The sequence below is a fragment of the Mauremys mutica genome, chromosome 4 (assembly GCF_020497125.1).
Source record: "Mauremys mutica isolate MM-2020 ecotype Southern chromosome 4, ASM2049712v1, whole genome shotgun sequence".
In the NCBI taxonomy this organism is placed as follows: Eukaryota; Metazoa; Chordata; order Testudines; family Geoemydidae; genus Mauremys; species Mauremys mutica.
Window position 1 is genome coordinate 122,090,971 of NC_059075.1, and position 15,527 is coordinate 122,106,497.

The 15,527-nt window shown below is 56.0% G+C and overlaps 1 protein-coding gene across 1 annotated transcript; it reads right to left on the bottom strand.

Annotated features, from left to right (window-relative positions):
- Positions 1-899: 899 nt before the first annotated feature.
- LOC123369042 (calcium-binding protein 5-like) lies at positions 900-15,121 on the bottom strand. Its single transcript, XM_045014413.1, has 5 exons — positions 15,088-15,121; positions 14,320-14,542; positions 3,109-3,292; positions 2,830-2,977; positions 900-1,792 (listed from the first exon to the last, which is right to left on the bottom strand). The coding sequence occupies exons 1-5, from the start codon at positions 15,119-15,121 to the stop codon at positions 1,764-1,766; spliced, it is 618 nt and encodes a 205-aa protein (XP_044870348.1). The 3' UTR covers positions 900-1,763.
- Positions 15,122-15,527: the final 406 nt, after the last annotated feature.

A 15,527-nucleotide genomic window follows, 5' to 3' on the forward strand; every position in this document is an offset into this window, starting at 1 on the left:
ACGCGTCTGGACGGGTAAGTAAGTCGAACTAGGGTACTTCGAGTTCAGCTACGCTATTCGTGTAGCTGAACTTGCGTACCCTAGTTCGACCCCCGCCCTTAGTGTAGACCAGGCCTGAGAGGACGTCTGGCTCAGTTGGCCTCACTGGCCAGAGCTCACCAGATGAGGCAGGAAGACTGGAGCCCAGAGGCAAGTGAGGTTGTGTGGCCGGCCCTGGAGGAAGAGTGGGACCCCCTTGGGGGCCTGGTCCACTGAGCAGAGTCCCCCAAAGCATTGGTTCCCAACGTTTTTCTCTGCCGTGGCACACCTTGATACCATCATGTGACTCCCGTAGCGTCAAGTTCACATGACTGTGGTGTAACATTGCGTCTATCATAGGCCACTCTTAATTTTGACTCATGAATATTCAGGAACCAATCCAGAACGAGGCTAGTAGGGTTAAAATCAAAACAAACATGGCAGCTAGTGTTAGATCGCGATCTGTTGTTTGTGCCAGAATTAACATTTTCAGACAGTGGAAACTAACATTAAAGCTAAATATAAGAACTCTGGACATAAGCATGCCCAGTGGAGACAGCGACATGCCCTTGAGAATAATGTTTGGAGATGACAAGCAATTAATAGTTAAGCATTTCTGCTCATTCCCAAAATAGTCTTCCCAAGTGCATGTCACTTTCTCCACTGTTTTTAATGCGATATAATTACTTACAATGCCGTTCCAGGTCTGGCTCGTTCCAGCTATTACCCTAAGTCAAATATAAATTTAAAACTTAGGCTTGAATTCTATGTCTTTTTTTATGTGCATCATCATCAAAGGCTCATTGCAACACATTGCATTCATCAGGGCACGTCCGTCTGTGTTTACTTTTTCTCCCTTAGCCTCACTTTGGGGAATGGAATGTGAGCTCTGCATAGTATTTGAAAGAGGCCTCGTCCGGGGAGCAAACGTACAGACTGCCATCCAGCTCCAACGCTCATTAGAATACAAGAGAAGGTTTTTTGTTCTCACATGTAGTTTTTCAAAAAATTCCACAGCCCACCTGCCAGCACAGCAGTGTGCCATGGCACACCGGTCGGGAAACACTGCTCCAAGGGACTGTGGAAAAGCCAGGGTGTAACGCCGACCCTGTGGATCCATGACAGAGGACAAATGGAAACAGCACCACTGTTAATGCTCTGTCACCGCCAGGCATTTTAGCAGAGCCATTCAGTGAACAAGGGGATGGGGTGGAGCTGGAGTAGTGAAGGACTGGGTGGTCTCCCCCACTCCAATCTAGCCACCGGTGGGAAGGGGGGATTTCCCTGACTTGGGGCAGTAGCAGGAAGGTGGGCACTTAGGAGCAGGAAGGTGGGCTCATGGGCTGGGCTGGAGGCGGAGACCAGCACAGCACAGCAGCAAAGGCGAGCTGCCGGGACAGTCTGATTGGGAGTGAGGGGAGATTATCTGGGATCCCAGCTGGGGAGCAGGGCCTGGCCTAGTCAGAGCCTTAGCAGCCCCCAATGGGGTTGCCAACTGGGCATTCAGGCCCTGCCCCCTGGCAACGCACTGTGAGGGAGAGGAGCCAGCAGAGGGGCAGGCAGACCCAGAGGGAGGGGTCTTCTTAGAAAGGCCCATAAGGGAGTCGTGAGGGAACTTCCTGCTGACAAAGAAGGGGAGTCACCAGCTGTCAAGAAGCGGGGATCCATTTGGAGCTGCTCTGTCCCCCTGGAGGCTGGAACGGCGACGGTGATGGGGAGTGAGGACCCCCCTCCCCCAGGCCTTGTTAGCGGGAGGACAACATCATCACAAACTCTGAGAGAGACACAATGTGGGATCTGGAGTGAGCGAATACCAGTGCCTCCCTCTGCACATCCGGCACAACACAGCCTGACTGCACTGTCCTGTGCATCCCACTCCTCCACCCCCTGGACTGTACCCCCAGCCACGGCTCCCTCTACCAGGCTTCAGGATGCTGCAGCCCACCCCAAGCAAGTGGAGCTTCCGCAGCAGGGGGCACGGGGCTGCAGGGGGGGCTGTGGAGAGCAGGGTGAGGGCTTGGAGCAGCCAAAGGGCAGGAATCATGCCCCTGGGAGGCAGAATGCTGGGGGGAGATTGTCCCCTCCACCCCCCAGCCATCACTGCCCCTCCTCTCATCTGCCCCTCCCCAGTCCTAGCTCTGGCTCCCTCCTCTGCTCCAGCCAATCCCACAGCAGGTAGCTCTGCCCCAGGCACCACCCACCCCAACCCTGTGAAAAAACAGCCCTCCTGGGGCTGCAGAAAGTGGGGCTGAGCCTCACCCTGTTCTGGAGGGGGTCGGGGGTGGTTTTTTAGCCCAGAGCCCTAGACCCTATAGCTCTGGGTTAAGGGCCCAGCACACAACTAAACACAAGAGGGAGAGCACAGACAGGACTGGGGGCGGGGAGTGTCACAGGAAGACACTGGCAGGGAGCCGGGCTGGCTCTACCACTTTTGCCACCCCCAGCAAAAAAAAGCTGCTCGGACTGCGGAAGCAAAAAAAACAAAAAACAAAAAAAACAAAAAAAAAACACCGCTCGAACTGTGCCACCCCAAGAATGGACAGAATGCTGCCCCTTAGCATGTGCCGCCCCAGGCATGTGCTTCCTCCGCTGGTGCCTTGAGCCGGCCCTGGCAGGAAGAGAAGGGGGAGGTCTCTGCAAGGATAAGTCCTTGCTGCGGGGGCAGAGGAGGTATCCCCAGGGCTCAATGTGGAGGAGGTGGGGGGTCTCTGGCATCAGTGGGTGGAAGGCAGGTTCCCAAAGGTCAATGCAGTCAGTGGGGGGAGGGGAGTCCCTGGAGTCAATGGGTGGGGGCTGCAGAGCATCTCTCACCGTCAAAGTCCACATGGCCGTCCCCATTGAGGTCAACATCGCGCAGGATCTCCTCCACCTCCAGCAGCGGGATCTGCTCCCCCAGCAGGGCCAGGAGGGCGTCCTTCAGCTCTGTGCTGCTGATCTCCCCATCCCTGTTCCTGTCCAACTGGGGGTGGGGGGGAGGAAGAGAACGGGGTGAGTGTGGAATGGCCCGGCTGGATGGGTGCCAGCCACATCCTCGCCCTGCTCCCCCTCCCCCGTGAGCCCATGTTCCCCCTTCTTCCTACACCCCCATACCTCACGGAAGGCAATCTTGAGCTCACACCCCCCCACCATGTGGGATGTCTCCTCATGCAGCTTCGGCCCCATCATCTCCACAAAGTCCTCAAAGTCCACGCGCCCACCCACTGCGGGAGAGACACGGAGATCAGTGCCCAGCCCCCGCAATGGAAGTCGAGTGAGGGGGGGGGTCTCTCTGGTGCTGGAGCAGGTCCCACGGGGGTAGCAGTGTGAGGGGAGGGGGGTGCCCAAGGTGAGTGCCTGGGCTCCCAACCATGCTTCTTTTTCCCCTGAGGTAAACCAGGCTCCCCGCTTTACACTGGGCTTCAGCCCCTCCCTTTGCAGTTTGCACTCGCCGGATGCTCTAGCTTGCACATAATCATCAGTGAGATCAGCTGCTTTTTTGATAGAATCCAGAGGCTTATCCCAAATGGCTTGCCTGATCTCTTCAGAACAACATGCTCAGGAACTGTTGCTGGGTGAAGAGATCAAACAACTGGTCCTAATTCTCTGCCTCTGTCCCCTTGGCCCATTTTCTCCTCAAATCCCACTATTTATACACACATTCCCTATAACTCATCTTGTCATTTGTTCTGAGGCCTCACCATTTCATCTAAATGCTTCAGGAGTAATTCACATCCTTTGCAATGCACCCTTTTTAAATTCATCATATTTCAAAGCTTGGTCAATTGGCATCTCATTAAATACATCCAATGCTTTACCCGAGAGCTTAGTAATCAACATTACGTTGTTCTTCTGCTCTGGACCTTTATGGACTTCACAGAGCCTTTCGAAAGTGGTAAGGAATTCCTTAATATGGTCCACTCCTCTGTATGCAGGGCACAGCTTATCCCAGCTGGGTGTCCCTTGGGGAGAGAGAGCACCTGTGGGTTGGGGGAATCTGTCCATGCCTTTCCTGCTCTTTCAGCTCCATCACTCATTGGTAGGCAGCCGCTTCCAGTTCCAGGGCCCACCAATGTGCTTCTTTGGCTCTTCGCTCCACTTCTCATTTTGGGTATTCACACTTGCTCTCTCATTGTTCAGCTTCCCATTCTGGTGTCCTCGTGCTGCTTGCTCAGCATCTCTTGTCAGAGCTTCTTCCTCCTTTTCCAGGCTAGCCAGCTCTTCTTTGCCATTGTTTCACTGTCACTCATTTGAAACTTCCTTTGTTCTATTTCCACACCCAAAATAAACAGAAAATAATCAAACTGTATCCATTCTTTGATTTGTACTTGGGCATCACTTACAACTATTATACAAAAAAATGGCCAAACAGACCAATGGTCCATCTAGCCCAGTATCCTGTCTGCCAACAGAGGCCAATGCCAGGTGCCATGGAGGGAATGAACAGAACAGGGCAATTATCCAGTGAGCCATCCCCTGTCATCCAGTCCCAGCTTTTGGCAGTCAGAGGCTAGGGACACCCAGCGCATTGGGTTGCACCTTTGCCCATCCTGGCTAATAGCCATTGATGGACCTATCCTCCATGAACTTATCTAGTTCTTTTTTGAACCCTAGTATAGTTTGGCCTTCACAACATCCTCTGGCAAAGAGTTCCACAGGTTGATTGTGCATTGTGTTTGTTCTAAACCTGCTGCCTCGTTTTTGGGGTGGAATGACCAGAACTGCACACAGTAGTCAAGATGTGGGCACACTACAGATTTTACCAGTGCTTGAAGTGCAAACCCCAGTCAGATAGCAAGCTGTGTGTGTAAATCTTGTTTGACTACACCAGTGTGATGCTTGGGGGTTCAACCCAGATCAGTAAGGGGTTTTGTCACCACCTGCCCTATAACCCTGTTGTGCAGCTTTGAATAAGTGCCCTAACACCAGCAATGGGTATAACCAGGGCCTCCGGCACATCATCTCCCAGAGCCCTCTTCCCCACAGCATTCTCCCTTATGGAGTTCAGGGGGTGGGGCCCTGGAACAAGGAGGGGGCGGGATTTCTCTCAGGACCCACATCCCCAGACTGGTGATTAATGAGGCGCAGGAGCGGATTTACCATGAAACAACCCATGCGGTGGCATGGGGCCACCAATGACAGGGAGGCTCCCAAAATGCAGGACAAATCTCATCTGACAACCTGCCCCCAAGTCCCAGCCAGCAGCGCAGCAAGGTTCAGGCAGGCAGGCTGCCTGCATGCCGTGGTCGGTGGCCCCACTCCTGGAAGTGGCCAGTTGCTGGCATGTCTCTGCACGCCCCTGGTCGGGGGAGGTGGCTCTGTGCGCTGCCCCTGCCCCAGGCAGCAGATGGAGACCCACTGCCCCCCTCTTCCCAAGGGGCATGCAGAGACGTGCCAGCAGCAGGGCTAAGGCAGCTCGCTGCCCTCTCTGCCTTCCTCCCTCCCTCCACGCTGCGCCACTCCCGGAAACAGCCGGCATGTCCCTGCGACTCCTGGGGGGGGGGTGTCTTCACACGCTGCCCCCGTCCCCAGTGCCAACTCCGCAGCTCCCATTGGCCAGGAACTGCGGCCAATGGGAGATGCAGGGGCGGTGCCTGCAGGCAACAGCACGTGGCGACCCCCAGCCCCCTCTTTCTAGGAGCCGCTGCCAGAGGGGGGTGTGTGCTGGTCACTTTGGGAGCCGCGCAGCCTGAGGTAAGTGCCACCTCCTTGCCCCCTCCTACACCCCAACCCCCTGCCCCAGACCAGATCCCCACCCAGCACCCAAACTTCCTCCCAGGGCCTGACCCCTCACTCCTCTTGCACCCAAATCCCCTCCCCCAGCCCAGAGCTCACACCCTCACCCACTTCCACACCCTAACTCCCTGCCCCAGCCCAGATCCCCACCCAGCACCCAAACTCCCTCCCAGAGCCTGACCCCCAAACCCAACCCCCTACCCCAGCCCAGAGCCCCACCCAGCACCCAAACTCCCTCCCAGAGCCTGACCCCCACATCCCCTACTGAACCCCAACCCCTTGCCCCAATCAAGGTACCTCACTTTATTTTCATTTACTTCCCATTACTTATAATATAGGAGGATGAAGAAAAAAAGAATGAAAAACTGGGGAAGGGGGAGATAAAAGAGAATGTTCTTTTTCTTGGCTTGTTCCTGAGGGGTCCCCCGAAAATGAAGCTGTGCACAAGGCCCCACTAACTCTAAATCCACCACTGATGAGCTGACACTCAGATGCAGCAAGGATGGGGATGGGGGTGCTGGAGTACAGTGAGGTTCAGAGATCCTTATATATCCCATTACTCCCCTCACCCCAGAGGAGACCCCAGAACTTGCCCTGTCCAGGGCCCATCCTCCCCTCCACCTCGGCTGTCCTAGGAGACCAGCTAGTGGTTGCTGTGGTGGTGAGTTCTCATCCTCCCCTCCAGGGACCACACACCCAAAGCCCTGCACCCTCATGCCCAGCCTTGCTCTGCCCTGGCATCCTGTCCAGACCTCCCTGGGCGACGGGGCCAGCCCTGCAAGAACCTCTCAGCTAGGGTAACTGTGCCCTGGGGGTTACGGCACTTGACTGGGCCTCAGGAGGCCTGGGTTCAAGCCCAGCTCAGCCAAAAACTCCCTGTGGGACCTTGGGCAGGTTCCTGTATCTCTCTAGGCCTCGGTTCTCCAGGTGCACAGGGGAGCCAGGGTTGCCATGGGTATGGGTAGTAGCACACTAGATCAGTGGTTCTCAAACTATTTACCATGGGGGCCACATATGCAGCTCCCTAGGTGTTATGTGGGCCACTTCCACACAACATATATACTACCTATATGGCTGTGAGGATGTCACATGGGCTGTGGCTGTGTGCTGATTGGGCCGCAAGCAGCCTGCGGGTTGAGAACCACTGCACTAGATACTACTATCAGCCTGGCCCTTCCAGTAGGGTAGGGCTCAGCCCAGAACTGCATATTGCATGTGGGTTCTAGCCAGCCTCCCGTGCCTTGCAGTCTGCTCTGCTCTCATCATGCCCATGGATTCCTGGCTGGAGGCCACAGAGGATTCTGGATCTGTGCTTATGGGATCCCTTACTCTGCAGATGCCAGATAAGGAGCTGCTTCTGTCACCTTACTATCTCGTGTGGCAGCTACTCTCTCTCCTGAGCTTAGCATATTCCCCTCCCAGCTACAGTGATAAGGGGAAACCACTAATAGATAGAGCCAGGCTGTTGTGCGGCTGCTTCCTCTTGCACATCTGATAAACCCCACTGGCACTTGTTCTAGGTGGCTGATAAGCTGTTCATTGCCCCGGTTAGCTGGCCTTAACAGATCTTGGCTTTTTCTGTTGAGCTGAATTTTTGACTGGGATAGGAGATGCCAGATAGGCTGGCTAGGGAGGGGGCCCAGGGGAGCCAACTCAGGTCACTCAGTTAGGGTGAACTGCAAAGAATGGTGCAGACAATCCCCAAAGTTGGTGGATATTCCAATACTTAGATTTACCAAAACAGCCCAAAACAGCTTCTATAATCTCACTGGTTACCCGGAAGTCAACAACATAGTTCCCTTAAATTAACCCAGCCTCAGGCCTCCACCTAGATACCCAAGTCAGATATGATGAGGATTTCTGAAAATCTTATACACCATATAAAAAAGCTCTACCAATCCCAAAGGATCAGACACATTACCTTCCAGGTTAATGAATATTCCAGATCTTACCCAAATACACACTTACAGCCAATTCTAATTAACTAAACTAAAATTTATTTTAAAAAAGAAGAGAATGGTTAAAAGATCAGTATACATACAGACGAGTACAATTCTTGAGATTCTGATTCATAGCAGAGATGACGAGCTTTGTAGCTGCAAAGAGTTTTTTCAGAATTAGTCCGTAGGTTATAGTCCAGTGTTTATAGTCAGGATGGTCCAGTCAGGACTGGGATCTCAGTCCTTGGGATTGGTAGAACTTTTTTACATGATGAATAGGATTTTCAGTAATCATCATCATATTTGACTTAGTTCTGTCTCATTATCTATTTCTTTCTTAACGGTTCCTAACAATCTGTTAGCTTTTTTTGATTACTGCTGAATGGCTTGATGGCTTGGGTGGTGGCAGCATCTACCCAGCCAAGGTCAGAGAAAAGCTGTAACCTTGGGAGTTTAATACAAGCCTGGAGTCGTCAGTGTTAATTTTTGAATCCTTGCGGGCCCCCACCTTCTGCACTCAGAACGCCAGAGCGGGGAATCAGCCTTGACACCCCTCTTCCTCAGCAACAGAGAGCTTTTCTGGCAATGAGACCATGTGTCAGCGCCCAGCCTGTCTGCTCTCCTGGCAAACTCCTCAAGAGGCTGCCAGTCCAAACCTTGACTTGCTGGTAACAATCAATCCACCCCAGTTCCTGCGTTCCCCAGGGATGTCTCCCTGCAGCGTCCAGTCCCTCTCGCGGGACACTCACTGAAACCACTATGTTTTCTGCCTGTAGAGAGACAGAGCACACATCAGCCTCATAGGTTAGCTGGGGACTCACACCTACATTGGTACAACAGCCCTGAGATGGTTTATGGGAAAATGAAGATTAAGTTAAAGAGCAGAGGGTTAAGTCAGGGGTTCCCACTCTGTGGGATGCGACACAGTCCTGGGAGGTCTGCCGGCAAGGGTGGAGATGGGGGATGGGGCATGTAGGGGCATTGCCCCTCCTCCAAACTACCCTGGCCCTTCAGCACAGCTCCAGGGCACACAGCCCTCTCCACCTGCCCTGCCTGACAGAGCCTGCCTGGAGACCATGTGTGGGGGGAGTTTGAGGGGAACGGCCTGGAAGAAAGGGATTTTACAGGGTGGGAAGCTGGGGTCGGGGGAAGCAGCAGAGGTGCAGCTGGAAAGTTTCCTCCTCCCTTCCTCAGCATCTGGCTTGCAAGCAGAAGTGCCAGTAAGTGAGCCACAGGGAGAGAGGGCCCATATCTGCCAATAGTGGAGGGGGGGCAGCATGAGGGCAGCCAGCTTCAGCAGTGTCATTGAGCATGCTCACTCCATGCCCCCACATGCATCACCGCGCCTATTGCAGTTGTACCGGTGGGTGTCAGGGAAATAATTTGGGGAGCCCTGCTTTTAGTGATACTACACAAGAGGAAAAGACAGGGCATGGGGACAAAAAACAAAACAAAAAAAAACCCAAAACAAACCCGCTTCCTAGGGTCCAAACCTTTGTTTTGGCCAGTCGCAATCTTTGTCTAAGCAGTTTTCTTACTCACACCAGGTTGCCAGCATCTCTAGCCCCACAAGCTAATGGCTCCAACTTTCACAGGCTCTGAAGGCGCTTTACCCTACGCCCCTGAAGAGATGGATAACTAGGGGGTCTTTCTCCTTCTTTTTCTAGTCCAGTAAACATTTTACAAGTATTCTTTGGAGGGTTCTCCCCCATGTGTGTGTCTTCCTATGGATTTCCCATCCCCCTGCTACCTCATATATAATTGGGGCTTCTATTGTTTAGGGTCCACAATGACCCATGTCCATTAGAGACAGGGAGACAGCTGCCCTCCCTGCCTGCCTGCGGGAAAATCGGTTTCTCCCTTTATTTGGTCACAGACTTTAAAGCTTAATGTCCATGAGTATCCATGATTCCACATGCAGTGATATTACAGACTGTGACCCGAGATGCCTAGAGTAGCCCACACTGAAAATGCCAGGGTCAGGGCAGGCAGCCAAAACTGGTGGTTCACAGTGACGTTAGATTCACCAACCTGTCACAAACTGCTCCTGATTCCCCCACACTGCTTATCAAGAAGCTGCAAAAAAGAAATCACACAGCTCCCTTTATTGCATTCCAGTTCTCTGGCTCATAGATCCGGTAAAGCGAGAAGTTACTTAAAACTCTATTCATTATATAAAATGTTAGTCTGATTCCAAAAGGGCAAGCTGCATTACCAGATCAAACTGATAAGATATTAAACTGATAAGTATTACCCAAAATACCACACTGCCAGCCAATCCTTTAGTACCTAAAACCGAAGGTTTTATTATAAAAGGAAAGAACGAGAAGAGAGTTGTTAAATGGTCAAAGCAATCAGATATAGACATATGACTTCAGAGTCCATATATCAGGTTTTTAAGCAGCATTGGTGAGTTTGCTGTATTGTAAAGTCCCTCTGGAACACATCGAAAGCTTGGATGGGTCTATAAGTCCTTTGTCCAAAACTTCAGTTTGTAGAGAAGTTGTTCCAGAGGTGAGACGCAGGATTGAAGACAAAATGGATGCGATGCTGCTGCCTTTGTCATGTGGCTTGTGCATCCTTTGTCCCAGACACAAGCTCACTGCATATGGGCATGGAAAAGTGTTTGCAGTTCCCTGTTCACAGGCATGTCCCCAGGGGCGGCTCTAGGAATTGCCATGCCCCAAGCAGGGCGGCGCGCCACGGGGGGCGCTCTGGTGGTCGCCGGTCCCGCGGCTCCGGTGGACCTCCCGCAGACGTGCCTGCGGAGGGTCCGCTGGTCCCGCGGCTCCAGTAGACCTCCCACAGGCACGTCTGCGGGAGGTCCACCGGAGCCACGGGACCAGCAGACCGTCCGCAGGCACGTCTGCGGGAGGTCCACCGGAGCCACGGGACCAGCAGACCGTCCGCAGGCACGCCTGCGGGAGGTCCACCGGAGCCGCTTGCCGCCCTCCTGCGGCATGCCGCTCCAAGCGCATGCTTGGCGCGCTGGGGTCTGGAGCCGGCCCTGCATGTCCCTACATGTTCTGCTGACTCATAGGCTTGATAGGCCATCCAGCGGGCTGGATAGTGCTGATGCTAATCTGTCTGGGAGTGTGACCCAGATACACAGCACAAGTTTGAGATATATCACATATTTGCACTCATGAGACAAAGATGATACATATGGTGAAAAAGTTCCTCCTCTACCTTGGTGGGTCCTGCGCTTTTTGGCAGATTTGCTCACCTCAGAGATTTACCCTGTGGATCAGGAAACAGGCTAGAGACCTTCCCCTCTGGTAGAAACCACAGTCCAGGTCAATTTCTCCTGTGTTTGAGGTTGGGAGGAACCTGGGCCCACCCTCTACTCCAGGTTCCAGCCCAGGGTCCTGTGGATTGCAGCTGTCTAGAATGCCTCCTGGTACAGTTGTACAACAGCTACAACTCCCTAGGCTACTTCCCCATGGCCTCCTCCCAACACCTTCTTTGTCCTCACCACTGGACCATCCTCCTGATGTCAGATAACGCTTATACTTCTGTCCTCCAGCACTATGCCTACTCACTCTCAGCTTCTCATGCCTCTTACTCCCAGCTCCTCTCACACACACCTCCTCTCCCCTGACTCTGTTTGGCCTGACTGGAGTGAGCCCTTTTATAGCATCAGAGGGGCCTTAATTAGAGTCAGGTGCTTACCAGCCTCACCTGACTCTTAGAGGGTTAATTGGAGTCAGGTGTTCTCATTAGCCTGGAGCAGCCCCTGCTCTGGTCACTCAGGGAACAGACACCTGCTTTTCCAGTGGCCAGTATCTCTCTCATCTACTCCTCTGCTGTAGAGAGAAGGAGGGAGAGGGCTGCTGCTGCTGTTCCTGCTGGACACTGGGCCCTTGCTACTGCTGCTGCCCCAGCTGCTCCCCTGACTGGGCTAGACACCACCACCCACCCCCTTTCTCTGCTACCTGCTTGCTGGCTGGCTGGCTAGTGAATCCCCCACCCTTAGTTGCTGCTGTTACTCCAACTGTAGACCCTTGGGGGGGGGGGGCTGCTGGCCTGCTCCCCAGAGAAGGGGAATGCAAGACCCCCAGCTCCAGCCCTTGTTGTAGAGGATACCACCACCACCACCACCTGAGCGGGGTCCCTCCTGCCTGGCCACCAGACTGTCACCTGGAGCTGCTGTGTTTGCTGCTGGGGAGCTGCTGGAGCCCTGAGGAGGTGAAGAAAAGGATCGCCTGCTGCTGGGGGAACACACAGAGGCTCTGAAGACCACCGTGGAGCGGGCTCTTAAGGACTGAGTATTTTTTGAACTGTGCTCTTGTGGTGGGGGTTTGGACTGTGTTTGAGAGGACACTGGAGGTGTGGTGTGGAGCCTGCCCCCGGTCCATCCGTGTCCCCCTTCACCCCCATTGTTGCCCCCTCCATCACCTCCGCTGGCTGTTTTCCATCTGCCTCGACCTCCTGCCTCTGGGACTGAGCTGCTCGCCTGGCTTGCCGCACCCACTTCCACCGTTTGGGCCTGCAGCAGCAGCCAGCAAAACATTGACTTTTTGCACAAGTGTTTGTGGGCGCACCCCCTGGACTGACCCCCTCTCCTTTGCAACAGGCCCCCCCAACTTTATCCTTTGCTACCTCTCCCATTTGCCCCTGCAGCCTTTGCCCCCCCCCCCACCTCAGCTCCGGGTTGTTTGTCTGCCCCGCCCGTTTCCCTCTGCAGCCCTGACTGTCCTGCCCCAGTCCTGAAGCCAGACCCTTGGTCCCTCCGCCCCATTCCCAGTTCGATTCTTTTTCTCCTACCCCGTGGTTCCCCAAGCCCTGATTAGCCCCGCCCGCGTGCTTGTACCCCTCCCCTGTTTAAGTTTACCCTTGTTCACTGCACTCCCTTATGCCATTATCGCCCCCAATCCCCTAGTGCAGCTAGAGGAGCCGGAATTCCCCTCTGAGTCAGTGACTGACACCCTCCCCCCTCCTCAAGTCCTTGATAGCTCCCCACGCCCATTTAGCCCTCCCCTTCTGGTGCTCTCCTCCCCTGCCTGCAGCCTAGTGGGGAGGGGTGGTTGCCTCCTCTCCCTCCCCTCCCTGTTTGTCCCCCTCCCCACTCTCATTATGGCGGGGGACACGGCGGGGGGGACTTCTCACGATGCTCCCACTGCCCCTCGTCCACCTGCCCCCGCGTCCATTCCTCAAGCCTCTACGTCAACCACCGCTGCCGGTCCACCTGCTACCGCCCCCGCTGGGGCGCCGGCAGCAGCGAGTACCGGGGAGACCTTCACTGCTCCCATGTCCCTTGCCCCTTCCGATTCGGGGGGAGGCCCCGTGGCCGGCGGGAAAGGTCAGAGAAGAAAGAAGGGTAAGGGCCCCGCTAAAAAATCTGGGTCCTCCATGGCAGGGGCTACCTCCACTGCCACAGCCCCGCTACCGGCTGCGGCATCCCTCCCCGCTGCTCCCTTCAACAGCTCTGTGGGTGCCCCTCCCCCAACCCCCAGGGCATACGCCCAGGTGGCGTCGGCCCCCCTGCCTGCTGCTACTCCTCCGGCCACCGCTTCCACTACCATCTATAGTGGCCGGGGCCCCTTCCCCACCTTGAACAGGAAGCATGGCATCCGTTGCCTCCTGGTGTCCACCTCACCCCACGTGGAGACCTACGTGCGGGCGCTGGCGAGGGTGGTGGGGCCCACGGCCATCGTGGCGGCCTCCAAAATGTACGGAAGGGTAGTCTTCTTCCTAGCCTCAGAGGCCGCCGCCCAGGAGGCGGTAGAGATGGGCCTGGCGGTGGGGGGCGTGTTCGTCCTCCTGGAGCCGTTGGAAGACCTGGTGGTCTGCTTAATCCTGACCTCCGTCCCTCCCTTCCTGCCCAATGCCGCCCTGCTGCCTGCCCTCTCTACCCTGGGGCACCCTATCTCTGTACTCAGCCCTCTCCCGTTGGGCTGGAAAGACCCTTCCCTCCGTCACGTTCTCTCGTTCCGCCGGCAAGTGCAGCTTCAACTGCCGCTGGCGGTGCATGATGGAGAGGCGCTCGAGGGGTCCTTCTTGGTCTCTGTACAAGAGTTCACAGTGGTTCGACCCTCTCCAGGGCAGAGGGGAGCCACGCCGGCTCACTGCACCCCGATGGGTCCGGGGGATTAGTCCGGCCCGGGGTCTCCCTCGGTAGCCCTTGCAGGAGTCGGCTGAAATGTGGTTAGTCTGGGCCTGGCTCCGGCGGGCCAACAACCACTGAGTCAGGAGGCTCAGGACCTCAGGCAGGGCTGAGCCACAATAATAATTAAGCCCGGCTCTAGGTCAGGGCAGGGCAACAAACGCTGGGTCCAAGTGCTCTGGCCCTCAGGCAGGGCTGAGCAGTAATAATAGTTTTAAGCCCAGCCCTAGGTTAGGGTGGGGCAACAAACGCTGAGTCAGAGGTGCTCAGGCCCACAGGCAGGGCTGAGCAGTAATGATAGGCTTCGGCCTCCTCAGTCCAGGGAGAGGGGGAGTCTGCCACCCAGGAGTTGGGTGGCAGTGGGGACGCAGGCCCCCACCACTCCACTGCATCCCAGCCCGGGGCCTTAGCAGCGGCTGAAGATCCGGTGCGTAGTCAGTGGGGATCCTGGTCACAACACACCGACATAGGCTCTGGTAGTGTTACAGCCAGATTGGGGTCGGCTGCCCCCGGGCCACTTCCACACTCCCCCTCGGGCCCTACCTGGGTCCTGGCGTTGGCCTCTGCGGGCTCCAGGAGCATGGGTTCGTCGTGGCAGGAGTTGGATGGCAGGTCCGGCTGCTCCCCCGGATAATGGGTGCAGGGTAGGTCCGGCTGCTCCCCAGATATTGGGCACAGGGTAGCTCCGGCAACTCCTCCAGATAGCGGGCACAGGGCAGCTCCGGCAGCTCCCCCGGGTAGCGGGCACAGGGCAGCTCCGGCAGCCCTGGGCAGCCACCTCGAGCCGCAGGAGTTTCCCAGTCTCGGGCCCCACTAGGGACATCTGCTCTCTCCGGCGGCTGGGCTCCTACTGAGCTCTAAGGGCCGGCCTTTATAGTTCCGGGTCGCCGCCTGACCCTTTGAGGGGCGGGCTCAGATCTCCCTAGCTCCGCCCACTCTGGCCTCCGAGTGGGCTCTTCCTCCTCCGGGGTGGAGGGGAGCCACACTGCCTCACTACAGTCCCCTACCAGGGAGCCCGCTACCGGGTGCATTATTCTACACAAGAGGCCCAGTGCTAACTTTGCCGGGTGATGTAGCAGGGGAAGCGGGGCAAGCGGAAGGCTCAGGCCCCGTTCCATCCTTCAGATTCGGAGACCCCCCGGAAGAGCAGGAAGGGGGGCACGGATGCCGAGCCTTCCGCTTTGCCACCTGACAACACCCATTCGTTGGTGCCAGCTGGGGACAACGTGGCAGCACCGGAAGGTAATATCGCCCCTCCTCCGGAGTCCCTTCCTATGGAAGCCCCCAATGGAGCCTCTCTCGCCCCCTTACCATCCGAAGCCCCTGCGAGCACCGAGGTGAGCATCGCTTCGGGCACTGGCGGGGAGAACCCTGGGGTGGTGGAAGGTGATCTCCCCTCCATCTATGAGGAGATTGAGGCCCTGGGTCTGATCCCGGTCACCCCGGGGGAGGACGACCCTCTGCCAGCGGGCCTCGATCTGAGTGACCTCACCCCAGTTCCCCGTTCCCCGTGTTCCCTTCCCCTAACTGCTGCTTCCGCTCCTGCCTCTGAGGATCCCCTGGAGTCTTCCATCTGCCCAGCCGCAGGTGGCACCCCGCTGACGGCCGCCGAGGCTATTGAGGTGACGGCCGGTGCCACGCTGCCAGGACCCGATTCCCCTGGGGTATCCCTCTTAGGTGTGGGGCAACCGACCTCCTTCCCGGGCAGGGACCCCACTGATGACCATCCATCTCCAGATGCCGTGGCTGCC

Coding starts and splice junctions, on each gene's coding strand:
- LOC123369042 (XM_045014413.1), bottom strand. CDS start 15,121: ATGCTCACCTCGGTGCTCGCAGGGGCTTCGGATG. Junction 2,978..3,108: donor TCAAGATTGCCTTCCGTGAG/GTATGGGGGTGT, acceptor CCCCACCCCCAG/TTGGACAGGAACAGGGATGG. Junction 1,793..2,829: donor CGGCCATGTGGACTTTGACG/GTGAGAGATGCT, acceptor TGTCTCTCTCAG/AGTTTGTGATGATGTTGTCC.